This window comes from Meleagris gallopavo, chromosome 5 (assembly GCF_905368555.1).
Source record: "Meleagris gallopavo chromosome 5, MGAL_WU_HG_1.1, whole genome shotgun sequence".
In the NCBI taxonomy this organism is placed as follows: Eukaryota; Metazoa; Chordata; class Aves; order Galliformes; family Phasianidae; genus Meleagris; species Meleagris gallopavo.
In genome coordinates, this window is record NC_139408.1 from 30325887 (window position 1) to 30341755 (window position 15869).

At 37.0% G+C, this 15869-nt stretch overlaps 1 protein-coding gene across 2 annotated transcripts in view; it reads right to left on the reverse strand.

Annotated features, from left to right (window-relative positions):
- Positions 1–4227: 4227 nt before the first annotated feature.
- Positions 4228–15869, reverse strand: part of SPRED1 (sprouty related EVH1 domain containing 1) — a 54517-nt gene continuing 42875 nt past the window's right edge. Inside the window, exons 5-7 of one of the 2 annotated variants that reach the window (XM_085225081.1) lie at positions 11815–11892; positions 9895–10053; positions 4228–6003 (exon numbers count right to left, since the gene is read on the reverse strand). In XM_085225081.1, coding sequence (XP_085081207.1) covers positions 5344–6003; positions 9895–10053; positions 11815–11892 — 897 coding nt within the window. In that variant the 3' untranslated portion in view covers positions 4228–5343. The remainder of the gene's footprint in view (positions 6004–9894; positions 10054–11814; positions 11893–15869) is intronic. The other variant, XM_085225080.1, reaches the window with a different exon arrangement.

Genomic DNA, 15869 nt, shown 5'->3' on the forward strand with positions numbered 1-15869 from the left:
GAAAAAGCACCTAAGTACACTGGAGCTCCACTGGCACTGCATTTGAAGGAGCAGTCTGCTCTGCCTGAGGGACAGTGATAGCTGCTGACAGCAATAATTTGTTTTTGTTTAAGTGTAGCTTTTCTTAAAGAAAAAAAAAAAGAAAAAAGAAAAAAAATGCTGAGTTGGTTTCTTATGTGTGTTCCTGACAGAGACTTATGATACTCCCTAAGAAACTCTCCCTTGTTTGTGCCTTAATTTGTTCATCCCTTTCCTTTCTCTAGCAGAGAAATCACACAGTAAAAGCTCAGGTACCAGCAGTTAATTGTCCACCATGATTACATCCAGCAACCAAAGTTCTTCTCACTAGGAAACTGATCAGAAGAACAGTGCTAATTAGTGTGCTGGTTGTAACCAGAAAGAATATACAAGACCTAAAGGCGAGTAAAGTTCTGCTTAGAATAGACCATCCTAGATCCTGACCACTGAGCTTAAAATTGCTGCCTCTCAGATTTCTACATCTTCACCTCCAGCTCCATTTTCCTTCATGAACAGATTGATTTTTTATTCTTTTTCTTGCATATATTTTTATTATTTTAAAATTACTTAAAATTACTTTTAAACATGCACATTTTTGTGCTGGGAGTGCTGGAATCTTGAATAGAGAGAATTTGTGTTACATAAAGGAATCTTGACCTGCACAGTATGATGGCAAGAGCAAGTGCTGCTGTTGATTAAAACCAAGGACATTTTTTATTTACAGTGGTAGAGCAACTCTTCAGAACAGATCTCACAGTGAACTGTGGGACCTTTACGGCAATGCAATGCTTAGTTTTGACTATAAAAAAAATATAAAAAAATGATTTGATCAACATTTTGCTTAATCAGTGCACAGAACACTGTGACCAAATGTTACCTGGATTTACGTCTGTTTATTCTGATCTTGTGCTTGTAACACTTGACTTCATAGGCACTGTTCTGAATAATCCCCACACAGAATGGAACAACGTGTCAGCAGTTTCATTTCAAGACACTTTTAATCAGGTAATTACAGGAAAAACAAAAAACAAAAAACATTTAAACAATTTTTAAGGTGTCATCTGCCATGTCAACTTACAAGGAAATGTAACAAATCTGTTACAAATTTAAGGGCATATTTACATTATATACTCAAAGTAACAAGCTGTATTCATTGACGTAAAAGGAAAAACCTATGGGATGAGTTAATGCAATGATACACCAATTAGCAGAAAGAAATAGCAGTTGAAGTTTAATGGAGACAATATACACGTGAGGCACTTTGAGGTCATAAGGGTGGAAAGCAAACAGCACCAAGCAAAAGGAAAAAATTCTGTACAGATTATATCGAAGATGAAGGCTGCTCCTTCAGCAAATGGTTCAATTTCTTCAACTAACCATGAATTTTGCAATCAAGAAAGAGAAGATTTCAGGAAAACAAACAAACAAAAAGAAACCAAACGCTGCCTTGCTCCTCAAGCCCACCCTTCCTTGTATTTGTCAATGCACCAAAGGAAAGGGAACTTTTATCCACCCCACTGCTGTGCACTAAGAGTACCGTAAAGCATCTTTTAAAAACTAGTGTTTTGCTGCCAGCTGTGACCCTGATCTTCACTCTATTGAGATAAATGTATCACTGTGCTGGTTGTATACTGTGTCATACACTCTGCAAAGATTTAAAGTCTAATGTGAACCTGTGCATTATTTAATCAAGAGTTGAGCATTATCCTCCAGGTACACATGAACAGAACGTTCTGAAGAGAACATAACTGAAAAGGGAATGCGATATCCCAACACGCAAAATTAAGACATTCTTCTGAAGACTTCGTTTTCCTAGAGGAGCTGGGTTAAGCCTGCTTGCAGCATCCCTTACATAAGCTCTGGGAAGGCAGCTGAAGTTTGTGCCATCCTTTGCTGCTATTTACTCTAAGCAGTTACCATAGTAATTGTAGATTTTCAGAATATTGCTTTAATCTTGTGTGCAGCTGTGGGTGTAGGCCTCCAAACCACTGCAGTGCACGAGGAGGTGCGCAGGCACACCTGTGTGTATTCAGGCTCCATTCGCATCACAAGCCAAAAACCCAGATTTCTTCTGCAGGAATACCCCCATGTGCCTTCACTTCACATAGGAATCTCTCACACCTAACGACACCACCCGAAGAAGTTGTTCCATTCCTCGTTTTTATACTTTCATGCAATAAAGTAACTATGACAGCCTAGCAGAACGTACGACTAAAGCATTTTAGTAATTTTCAATTATCACTAACAGTAAAACTTAAGAGGCACGATGAGACAAAGAATCCCTGCACGATGTCACGCTTCCACTGCGTCCATTCGCACTCACAAACTCTTTCCGCAGCCGTAACGCCGCACCAAAGCGCGTTACGTGACGGCGAGGCCGGAGCTGCGTGTGCGTGAAGCCCGAGCGCTCTCTCCCAGCAGATGGCGCACGAGCGCCGCTGTCAATTGGCTTCCCCCACTTCCTTTCAATAGGAAACGTTTAATTTTCACGGTAACTGAGGCTCTCAGTGAGCGAGGGACTTAGTATGCACCGACGGTTTCCCAAGGCTCGGGTCTCCCCTGCAAGCAACACAAAGCTCCGCTGCCGCATGCCTGGCAAGCTCCAGCTCTGATGCCCAGGGAGAGGGGGGTCAGGGCTGGGGAAGGAACTTCTCTTTTCCAAACGCTTAAGAAAACAGCTCAGAAAACAGATTTTACTTGCTGTCAAAAACAAAAGACGCACAGATTTAAGAGCCCATTTTGGAAAGGGTTTGATCTGAGTCTACCTTTTGTTACTCGTAACTGCAAGCGTGAATAGGATCCCTAGCACCAGGAGAGAAAAAAGTATGCGTGCATCCTAATAAAAAGCAACCCTTATGTAACTGTACTTCTGCACTTCTCTTCACTAATCTCAGAACGGGCATGCAGGCTGCAAGTTCCATCACAAGAAGGAAAGTGAACATTGAAACGTCACCAACATTTTTTCAGATGGAACAAGTCTTTTAAAGGGGAAGGCAAAGCGATGAAAACATTTTAGCAAAGCAGTTAAATGCAAAATGAGAATATTAATGCACACATTCAGTAAAAATATTAAAGCATGTATGCTTTATATAAAATACAGTACTAGTGCTCAGAGGAAACTGTTAAATTCATTTCCTTCTGCAGTATATACAGAGTAGGATTCTACAGTATTTACCTATACAGCCAGAAAATTCTGTTCTTAGGTCGTTCACACCTCTCTTCGCCTTGAGTTAGGAACCTAGCACTGAAACATACGAAATGTACCCCATTCACAAGACAGACATTACTATTTTACATTTTATCCTTTTTTTTTTTTTTTTTAAGGTTAACAGTCTATTCCAGGAAACCAAGTTCAGCTGAAAACGTGTGAAGCATGACAATCAACCAGAACAGCAGCAAATGCAGTAACAGTAAAAAGCAAGACTGCTGCTACAGCATCATATTTGTGGACTTAATTCATCCAATCAACTCATTACAAAACTGGAAGCTCTTTCATAGCTTCTACAGTTATCAATAATGTTTCTTCCTTTCAATGTGAAATAATACTTTGAGATGAGCTGTGTACATAATGTGGTCAATTGAAGCCATAATATAAATATAAATGTTTTCTTTTAAAAAGTATTTTACAGACAAATGATGTGATACATGTTTGCTTCCTTTAATCCTGGGCTACAGAAGAAAACTAAGGGCACTGACCTACAAAAATGATACTGAAAAATACATAGGGTGAGAAAAGTTAACATGCGTCTTTTCAACTCAATTACTTTTGCTTAACACGGGATACTCTGAGGACAGTCCATCCGTCCCACTCCAGCTGCAGCAGCAAATTGGCACCTACCCTACTGAATGAATATTTTTACTGTTTTACATATTTTTAATGAGAAGCAAATGCTTCTTACTTCACGGCAGAGCAAAGTATGTTTTAAAAAATTCTCTAATGGTTAATTGGTTAATTCTTTTCTGAAAATTAAACACTTAGTGAATACAAAGCCGTAACAAATATGCACAGCGCCATGTCTGCATACGTGGACCCCTCCATCCCAGTCCCCAGCCTCCCTCCAAATTCACTTCATTAAGTTCACTTCCAATTTTGCCTGGGCTTACTTCTCAAGTCTTCTGTTGCCTTTCCTTTGCTCAAAACCAGTGGTTTTGCTCTTGCATGTTGAAGTAGGAAAAAGCTGCAATTCAAAATAATGAAAACAATTTCACTTTTGTTATTAATCTTTTGTTTTAATCATAGTACTCGATAAACAGTTGAACAGGATCCTAGTTTAACAGAAAGATAAACAAGAACACTGATGACAACTCGTTACAACTGCCTTAATGTACCTTTTGCTTAATGAACATCTGTATACGTAATAAAGTATTTTTTGGAGGATGCCCCAAAAGAAAACAACTTGCTGGTTGAGCAACAGAAACAGCTTCCTTTTTGCTATTATGTTGAAATCAAAGTCATTTATATATAAAAATAAATGTTATGTTCTAACAAGAACATTTTAGACAATTACATCTGTGCTTAAAAAAAAATATTGGTCACTCAAGACTAGAATAATTAATATTTTAAAAGTTTTTAGATTATCAGAATGTATGGATACAACTCAACACAAACTGTAGCTGAAGGGAAACAGGACTGAAAATATCAATTTGTCCATCTGGAATAAAAATGCAACTAAATTAACTAATTAAATATTTAAAGTACTACAATGGAATGTGACAGTAGATATGGTCCATACCTACTAGACCAGAGGGAAGGGAAGTTTAACATGTAATAATTCGTACCTTACACATTTAGTTAAATATAAACATTTGTTATTTATACATAAAGTCGCTTCCAAAAAACTATTAATAAGTGATTTAGTTGCACTTAAAATCAGTTTCATTTCTCATTTGCCGAGTATTAACTTTTCTTAATCTTAAATCAACTGTCACTAGTGCACTTTTAGTTAAAATTTCCCCTCAGGTAAGTTTTAATCCTTTTAAAAGAGCCCCCTCACCTAAACCATGAATGTACAAAGTGGCAAAAGTTAATCCCTTTTAGTATAATCATAGTTTATATACTCATTTTATAGCCAATAATAAGAACAGGCTTTCCTTTGCAAAATCTCCTTCACAACTCGCAACAAACGCCACGTGCTCAAAGGAAACAGTTAGGCGTGGCTAGCACTTGTAAAATGCCAAGGTCTGACAAGTCCTGTTGCTTCTTCCACATCGAGCATCTCTTACGTGAAAGAAGATTCCCTTCGGCTCGCCAAAAAGCTTCCACAAATCCAAGTTAGATGCTTCCTGGAAACAAAGATTTTCAGCTCTGTTTGGCACAAGACTGATTCATCCTGCAGCTTTATGCTTCCCTCCACAGCACCCACACGCCTCACCGCAGTGATGGCATGCTCTCAAGGGGAGGTAGCAGCACATACATGGAGCAATGAACGACAGCGCTACCAGTGCTAACCAGCGTAAGCAGAACTTGTCATCGCTAGTGTCACACGAGCAAGGATCAGAAAAGTCTCCTTCCGAGTCTGACATGCAGTGATACAGCATGCTCTCTGCGCAAAGCATGCAACTGACTTGGTAGATACATCTTTTAATAGGATCTGGAGCATCCTGACATTTTCCTCTGCCGTTATCTTCATGATTAAACCTTTCCTGGCAGTATATACAGCGGGAACGCTCACCGTCCTCTTTTCTTCTTTTGGAGTTTTTAAATTTTGATGATGAGGGTTGAGTTTTAAATACCACAGAACTCTTTGAGTCTTTCAGGGAATTCAACTTAGTTCCATCCCCACACGGGTATAAATAGTCAGATTTTTTACTGTCTGATTTAGAAAATGGTATATTTGAGTCTGCATCATCTCTCTCCAGGTCGTTCTTCCACATGTCAGGATGCCTGTAGTCTGCATAACGACGTATCAAAATATCACGAGGGTTTATTCTAACGATTTCATCTTCATCTTGAAAACTAACGTGTCTGATCGGCTTCAGTGGGACCTGAAATGACAAAGTGAGATTAGTTTACTGCTGTTAAGTCTCAAATTTATGTTCACATATAATGTAAATAATTAAGAGCGTGGGATTTTTTTTTTCTTGCTGCATGTAAACAGGTTTTTCAGCTCACTCTCTTACCGATACCATTTACAGACTTCCTCGTGATACAAGCACCATGAGGTTTCATATTCCCTCCTAACGCTTTATGTCTCACAAGGGCTCTGGACATGTTGGTATGCACATAAAACTTCACACTGTACCTCAGAATAGGCTCAAAATTTGGATTTAACATCTCACAGTGGCAATTAATTCTACAGATCAATGATGCATTATGTCACTTTGCCAGTCTCATGTATCGGTGACAACCTCTAGGATTAACTCCCAGATGAACTCGTGCTGTGTCGCTCATGTTATCTAGGAGGAGCTTTCCATAACCCTCACTCTTGCTCTGAGTTTTCAAATTTCCTCCAGTTCTGCTATGATAGTATTAAATATTGATTACACAAAGCTGTGTTCCAGATTTTGCCACATGTAAGAGTAATATTTTGTGAAGTTCAATAGTACTATCAGACAAATTTCTTGTATTCAATAACAGCAGCTTCTAAACGCACCTCACCCTTAGCTAACAGACTGTATGTTACTGAAATTGGTCAGCTTAGGACGCCAGTAGACAAACTCGTGAGAACTTTTAAAGTTAACGGAACTGGCCATAATTCAAGAATGTTTACCTTAATGGGCAAATAACAAAGAACATGCTAAATATAAAACAAAACAGCACAGAAACAGATCAGACTTCTTGTTTACTCTATCTTGCAATGAAAAAAATTTTGAAGATGGCAGATTTGAAACACCGAACTGAAATACTGCAGAACTGAGAAACAAGTCTAATACAGCAGACCACATCTTACTGGAATCAGAAGTGATTTTTAAGAAAACTTGCAAATAGTGACAGAATACAAATACAGCACAAGTATAGAAGGAACTTTGAAAACAGCAGAGAGTCCAGCAATAAAGGAAAAGTGTCAGCATGTCCCAGACAGGCAATTATTTTCCTATGCCGTAGGGCTATTATAATCAGAGACAGAATATAACAGAGGTGAAATTAGATTTGGAGCTTTTTTTCCTTCCTGTCAACTGCAAAATACCTCACCGAAAAGACAGAAAAATCACTTCCTAATGCACTAGTCTTAAAAATTCTCCCAGAATCAGAAATTACTGAGGGTTTCTCTGGTATCCATGTCATTGCTTTGAGAGTACATACCACCTTACTAGTACTGAGCAAATTGATGATTCCTAATGTTGTTGCTATGTGAAACAAAGCATGTCTGAAGATGCTTTAAGTTAACATTTCTATTTCACTGTGCAAGCATCTTTGGTCCTACTACACGGAAATGTGCATGTTCCAGTTCTGGGGCAGAAGGCAGAAGCGGAAGGAATAGGTTCTTAAAATACTCTCACAATTAGAAGTTGGCATATCCATAGGCTGCTCAGGAATCCTTGTGTGATATGTATTACAGAACTGGTATACAAGCTGCTCTGCCCTATGAGCTTCAACTGGAGTATGCTAGTGAGAACAATTTTTGTCTTGGCTTCAAGTCATTTAGTTGGACATCCACAAGGTCTAGAGGACATGCTGTACAAAAAGACTCCATCCCATTCAGCTGATGCCTCTGCTCTTCCATACATTCCCAGTCCCCGGTGCAAGCAGTTAATTCAACCTTTTGCTTATAAATACAGACTGCTAAGTTCTACAGCGCTCAAAAGAGGAGAAACAGCCTACTGCTTTAGCATCAATAACTAGCTATGGAGAACTGCCTTTTTCAAACTGTTATGAGCATAAATTCAAGGAGAAAAGTACTAAAAGCATCATTACAATTCCATGTGTTACAAGAACAAAGATCCTTACCTCACTGTTCAAATAGAGTACTAAGCATGCTTTTAAGACATTAAAACCCACTGTTCAAAAGTTAAAACCCCAAAACCCCCACTCCTATCTCCCATCTCCCCGATTTGCTGTTACAGTAGATACCAACAACCATAAAATCTGACCTCTCCTCAATCTTTGTTTTCTATTTGTTTGAACGTAACACAACACATACATAGAACTATTTTCTTTTTTTCAAGTCCTCAGCAAAACACTTAGAAAACACTTAAAAGTCCAACATGTAGCTGATACTAAGAAATCTTTAAGAAAGCAAGTGATAAACACTGAAAAAAAACAAGCGAACAGGAAAACAAACATTGGAAAAGCTTTATTTATAGAATTGGTTCATATTGGGTGTTTAATGGGACCCATATATGAAAGCAAGACATACAGAGAAACTGAAGAACAGTATACAGCCCAGATTTCATTAGGCACAAATACCAGCTAAATGCAACGAAAACTATCATCTAGTCTTCTGATATTCACAGTAATATCTTAGTAGAGGTGAAACCTCTGCGTAACATCTGAAGCAGGAAGCGAGGAATAATAATACAACAAATGAACTCCACAGAGAATCTCACTGCAAACCTAATTAGACAACTGGAAATGAGGCAGAAAATCTTTATTGACATGGCTCAATTTCCCAGCACTGCGCCTTACTTGAAGGGTTACACCTGCAAGCAAGGCACGGCACTTGCTCAGTACTGCAGCCTTCCCCGACTCCCTTCGAACAGATGCACCTGATTGCTCCAGTTGAAACTCTACAATAGGAAGACAATGGTAGCTAAAAGTAACATTGCAAAGAGTTACATTTAAGCTAAGTTAAACACACCAGAAGATAAGGAGGTGAAGGAGTTGGTTCTCTTTTTTTTTTTTTTTTTCTTTTTTAAATAACATTGTGACAGTATAATGTGAAAGAAATTCAATTGCCATTAATAACCTCTTTAGTTTCAGCATGTTCTTGTTATTTGACTTAGGAGCACAGTAAGCGTTCAAACATATTTATACATAATTGAAACAAAATTGTTATTTACCTCAAAATCTGCTGTGCTACATGACCACCATGCGTGGAGCTCAGCAGCAAGAGCAGTGTTTGCATGTACAGAATGTGAAGTTTTGTTGACTCACCTATGTTCTAAAAAGTGCACAACAAGACTACACAAAAAGCACAGTATGTTGATGCAGGTAGTGCTACAATGACAAAAATATTTTAAAGAATATTTATCTACTTAAATTTCTGTGGAATCACCCACTACTTCAGCATCCAAGAAGTGACTTCCAGCACTTTCATGTCAATTTTTTATCAGATGGGACATACTCAATCTTTAATTAGTCAATTATATATTAGTTTAATATGCTCTTAGAACATAAAGCAATTTAAGCTCCTCTATTGTTTTTTTTACAACTCAGTTTCTCTTAAGAATGTCTGCAAGGTGCTTATTACCTTTCATGTGTAACCAACAACCTCCCTTTCTGTACTGAAATAGAGTATTTAGCAGGCAGCTAGCATGAACAAAGTTTCACTAAAAATATTCACAATTGCCCCACTGTGCAATGCATCCTAAGCATCCATTTCCACAATTTCACAACACCTTTAAATATTTCTAATCAAAACAGTATTAGTATACATGTAAACAAGATTGAAACAATGGCCAGTTTACATTTTCTAAACAATTCAAATAGCAGCTCAAAGCTGCAAAGTCTATGATACAGAAATATGAGTTCAAAGAAAGTGAAAGACCTACTCATGTAGTCTGCTGCACTGTATCTTCACAAAGCTTTACTTCTATGATTCTGTGGTAATAATGCTGTGTATTTCAACTGCAAAATTTATAATGACAATTTCAAGAAGTCCACAATATAATGCTACAAAAAAGGACTTAGAATGAAAACGCTCTCTTGTCAGAAGCTGCATCCCATGCCAGCAATACAGCAAGCAAAGTAAGAACTGTTTTCATTGGTGGTCTTACCTGGCTAGGTTGACTAGGAAAACAGGCTCTCCTGGTGTTGAAATCTTCAAGTGCTGAAGGCCTTACGTTTGAAGTATTGTAAGGTTCACTGGTTACTACGGTTTCGTGTTGGAAAAGGTGATCTTTCATTAATGAACCAGATGTATTTTCTTGAGTACTCTGGAGCAAACAAGAACATTCTTGAAATGATTTTGCATTTACACAAAAACTGCCCTTCAAGTACCAAGGTCATTACATAAAAGCAGTAAAATTCTACACAATTTGTTAGAGACATCTATAAACACAAGCATTTTAAAATACACATTTGTATGTACGTATAAATACATTTCTTAACGATGAGTCAGCTTTGGAAATGAAGAGTTCATTTTCTGCAGAGCATACGCAACTGGGGAGTCAGAGATACAGGCCTTTAACTCATTTGCCAAATCCAATACAACGAACTTCTTTAGTGTAGGAGGGGTTAATCCAGGCCCCAAGATAATGCTTTCCCTAACTACCCACAAGGCTGCCAGTATTTACAAATACAGAATTGTAGGAAAGAAAAATTAAGACTAATAGGGCAAAAGCTAGTCAGAATTTTTAGTAAGTTAAGAAGCAAGAGTGCTTAACAGATCTGCTGGAAAGGAAGAGAAAATCAGTGTTACCATATACAGGCTCAATTAAAATATCTAATTACAGCAAGTGTGTATTAAACAGCTAATGGCTGTCTTTTTAAAACTAAGGTTACATTAGGCAATTTGATACAAAACTGACACCATGTGGTAGTGTATAATGAGATATCTACAGAACGTATGCTACTCAGAATGAGGAAGAAGTAGTTATGTTTGGGTGGAACATTGGCTTGTAAGATGATCCAATTTTCTGAGAAGAGAAAAGCAAACGCTTCCCATTCTTTAAGCTGAGTGGGATATGCTTGAGACACAGTGGAGCATATTGATATAAATCTCATTAAGTTGCTAAAAAAAAGAAAAAAAAAAAAGTGCTGTATGTTTTGTTTGCATTGAAAGACGCTGCAAAGTTAGCTGTCATCACTTGATAGCTCTGAGAAAATTCTGGCATCATCCTGCTTCCAGCAATATTTCCATTTTACTATAAAGATTTCTTATAAGGATTTGTATACATCAAGAAAACATGAATGAAGCAAACAATAAAAAAAATACTGCAGAAAATTACCAAGGAAGTAGTTTCCTGTACCTGAAATTTTGGCAGGCTAAATGCTAACACTGAATTGTTAGCTTTCATTTATCAAAATAATTAAGAAACTTGCTCTGGAATTTCATGAGCACCTGAGATACATAAAAGCTTCATGCATCAAATTAAAATACACTCAGATTAAGTCAAAGCAGCTACTCTGTTGCTAATGTTTATGAGAAAGAAAACCACCACTAAGAACTTACATAACACTCAGAAGGTCTCTGAGTGGAAAAACACTTAAATTAAGTAGTCAATTCATTATCAACTTTAATTAATACCAGTGAAATATACTCCATGAAAGGAAAGACAGGAGTTCAATAAGGTTGAAGTTCAGCTAAAAAATACTGAAGACAGGCAAAGCTCCAAAAAGAAGCACTTGTATGGTCCTTGAGCACCACAACACTACTAAGCCATCAGCCTTCTAATTTCTCATCAAATACTGCCGAGAATGGAGTAGAAAACGCTGAAATGACTAGCAAGTGTTAGATTTCAAAGATGTATATTTATCTTAAGAGTAAAAAAAAGCATCAAGTATTAGTGTAGTATCAAATACCTTGCCAGCAGGACATACTCTTGAAGGTATATTGCCCAGTGAAATAAACAACATTACAAACCACTACCTAACCTTAACACGAGTTGAGAACCCGCATAGCTACCATGAATTCGTGTGGTCTAGGGTGGGAGACGCAAGCATTGCTGCTCCATCCTTTTCAGGAAAAGAGATACCTGTACACATTCCAGTCCTGGATCTGCTTTGGAGCACCCTACATTGCTTTCTGCCCCTACAGGTGACACACACTCTCCCTATAAAAGATGTAGTCACCAATCATCTATTACAGTCTTAACAGTGCCAGTTAGTGATGTATAAAATAAAGACCTTAAATCTTGATCTTAAAGTAAGCTTTTGTGTCCTGTATGCAGCAAGTACATTGAAATGCTTTTGCTAAATTCCAGCATCTCAACCTACTTCAAGGACAAATGCGGGGGTGGCAGGAGATAAAGGTATTTCAACTTTGTATGGTAGGAACTCTAAGAACCTGCAAGACAACTGTTGAGAAAGACCAGCAATCAGCCTAGCAACCCAGACACTGAAAGTAAGTGGTATGACCTAACTTTTGAGTCTCAACAAAGATGAAAAGTGAATAAGTAAGTTATTGATCACCATCAGCCAATAATTACTCATCACGCAAAACTAATGAAATGATGGATAAATACCCACTGCATTCATAATCAAGGTGATAGTTTAAATACAGCTAAAGCACATTTAGTAGTATCAGAAAGAGCTGCTTTGGACAGATGCATCCTGCTCCAATGTAACATTTTATGACAAGGTTGTAAACACTTGAAACCCCTATCTGCAATGGAAACACTGATGACCTGAAGGGAGAAGTCCTAAAAACAAAAACACTACTGTACTGAAAATGCATTCAAATAAAACACAAATGTTAACTTTTCCAGAAGAACGAAGTTTGGTATATTAAATATTACACACAAACACAGATGCACGCGTTCCCTTTTTCTACTGCCCAAAGCAATTACATCGCCCACATTCAATATCCTTTAACCACCGCCTGCAAAGTACAGTACTGGCATAGGTTATTCAGTATCATCTGTAGAGTAACCTACGCCAGTTTTTAATGCATAACGGAAATCTGGTTTGCTCCCAGCTGCTGGTATAATAATTACTGTCCTATGGTTGCTAAGAGATACTCTGAATTTTTTTTCCAAGACTACTAAAACATTTCTGTGCGCGCAGGCAGAAGGATGCTGGGTAAAGCAATAAAATGACTCCAGCTGTAGCTCTCCAGCAGAATTCAAAGCCAGATGACAGCTGTAGAGAAAATGAAAACCAGACTGAGCTTTTCTTCTTCTCCAAGTTTTCTCTCCTTACTTCTCCCAGTTTGCCAGAGTTAAGTCCGGGAGAGAATTCAACATTGTTCTGCAAACATTGTTAAAAATGTTCTGCTCTAAGTTTAATGATTACACAGAAGGATGTCTGAGAGACCACACTTCCGCTGCATCCCAGGTCTTGTATTTACTTCCCACGAGGCCTGAAAATCTGCTGTTTGATGGTAACCACCGCAAAGGAGTTTACATTTTTGTCTGTAATTCTTAATTGTGAATAAATGATTCGGGTTTCAAAACCACTCAAATAACTTCCTTCTGCTTTAGCTACTCCTATGACTGATGGAGCAAATACTTCCAGAGTTGGCAAGAAATTCTACCACAACCAGGCATGTACTTCTGACATTAACTGAAATATTAAGTAGATTAGTCTCAGTTTGAAGTAAAAAGTAAGGCATTTGACGTATTTCTTGCAAGGATACTCTACTAGAATATATAAAGCATGGCAGAGATTATTAGGAATTCCAACAAAGAAATGAATAAATTAAGACAGCAAGTGTAACTCTGAGGAAGTAAGAGAGAGATGGGGATACAAATAAGTGGTCGTGGATATTGGCAAGAAAAAAAAAATTGTCTTTTTCGAATACTACACCACAAAGCCCTAATAAACATAAATAAAATTAGCTTGTTTATTATTAATTTTACTTTAATAACAAATCGATACTACATTTACTTCCATGCAGTTAAATAATATACACTAAATATTGCTGATCTTCAGTGCTTAGTCATGTCACATGTTTTTCTCTATACAGACAGCAGTGTCAAGTATAAATCATTCCACATTTCTTTACAACTTACAATGCCAAATTACTTTTGTAAAATGAAGCTTGTTCAAACCTTTGTCTCCAGACAAAATACACTGAATGCTCACTAAATAGTGTATTTATGATGAGACATGTCAACTATTTATGTTGTTCTTGTCTGCAACAAAATCCTTTAAACAGTGTTTATAAGTTTCAGGCCTTCTCCCTTTAGATCTATTTCTGAAAGCCAACTTAAACAAACAAATAATAATAACAAACCAAAACAAAAACAGCAAACCAAACCAAAACAACAACAACAACAAAACAACCAAAGAAACCCAATAAAATCCCACCTTAATTTAATTGACTTCAGCTTTCTTCTGCATCAAGTAGTAAGAAACTCGCAAGCAGAAGTGCTTCACTTCTCATTACTTCAAAACTGTTAAAATGTGTTGATAGCCTCTAACATCAATGTCTGACTCAACAAAAACTGACAAACAGACTCAATCTGCTGTATTTTTCAGTTCTCACAAGACTTATGAATTTTAAATTCCAAAACCTCTACAAAAGTATTTTTAAAGGCATGAACTATAGATCACATTTAGATTTATTCCTAAGAAGAAAAAAAAAAAAAGAAAGATCCTAATGATTGCTTTCCTTTTGCTGCTGTTAAGCCCAATCAGTTTTAGAGCAAAAAGTTTGTACTTGGAGAGAACAAGAATCTGAGCCAATCTCTGAACAAACAAGCAAGCTGACTTAAACAAGCTGCTTGTCTACTGCATTCAAAATAGCTGGATTTATACCAAAAAAATTCAAACCTCCTACCAGGACAAATTCTCAGTATATATTTCCATCCAAATACACATACATTCAAAGGATTTATTTACAAACACTACAGGAAATCAGAAAACTCTACATTAACTCATTTGTGTGTTTCTATTTCAAATTAATCTGCTAACACTGAGGGTTTTTTAATGATGTGAACAGTTTGCGTATAGTATGCTCATTAAATAACTAATAGTAATTTTAATCATTTAAGCAATCTTTAAGAGCAAGTGTCAATACCTTTAAATGACAGTATTTTGATACTAAGGTTTCAATGTTCTTTGTCAACTGAGCATCTCAGAAGCTACTATGAAACTATGTCTTCTTCAATGACAGATTTGATTGTCATTGAAAAGGTTACCTTCTCTGCAAGATTTTATTTAAAGAACATTAAAAAGTATCTAGTGACTCAAAAGCAAAATGCTAGCCTAGATAGGAATTCCTAGCAAGACAGGAGTTCAGTTTTCCAGTAAGAAATTAAGAAGGGCATGTACAAGTTTAGGACACCTATGTTTCCACCCGCTACATCCGTAAAATGTATCAATGTTCATTACAGGTAGGCACTGAGATATCACCAACGTTGCTGACTAGATCAGAAGGCTATTTGTTTTGATCTTATTCAAATCATTTTAGTTGCTTCCTTTAGTGTGGATTACAATCAGGCAGTAAAACAATTAATGGAACCTGTTTTGCTTTGTTCATCACTAGTCAACTTGGCTTAAAAAAATAATTAAAAAAAGCCAGAATCACTGTTAAAGAAATTCAATTTGCAGTTTATACTATGTTTCTATTTCAAGTGTACACACAAAGTATAGGATGCCTAGATGATTAGAAGATGACTACAACAGCCAAGGCAAAACACTTTGATAGCAGATGGTGTAATTGAGAAGGACCTATTAAAACTGAAGTTTTCAAATTATCTTGATGACATCCTAGGGACTTTATTTTCCATACTAACTAATGAAGAAAGAAATGATGCTGAAGAATATCAACATATGTGGTAGTTACTACAGAGTATAGACAGAAGTAAGTTTGCTAACAAGTAATAACCTTTTTGATACTCTGCTATTATGGAGTACTTAATATGCATTATGACTACTAAATATTTTCAATCAAAGAGAGGAGATGAATCCAGTGTTTGGAAGTTTGTTCTGATGAAACTTAGTGGATATAAGGGCAGCTGGGATGTTTATACGCCAGTGTCAACCTCTTCTTTAAAATTCTGCCCATACTCTAAAATGGTCTTGCATAAATGTAACTCAAAAATTTTAATAGGACATCACCAAAAACACTATTAGACTCTTGGGA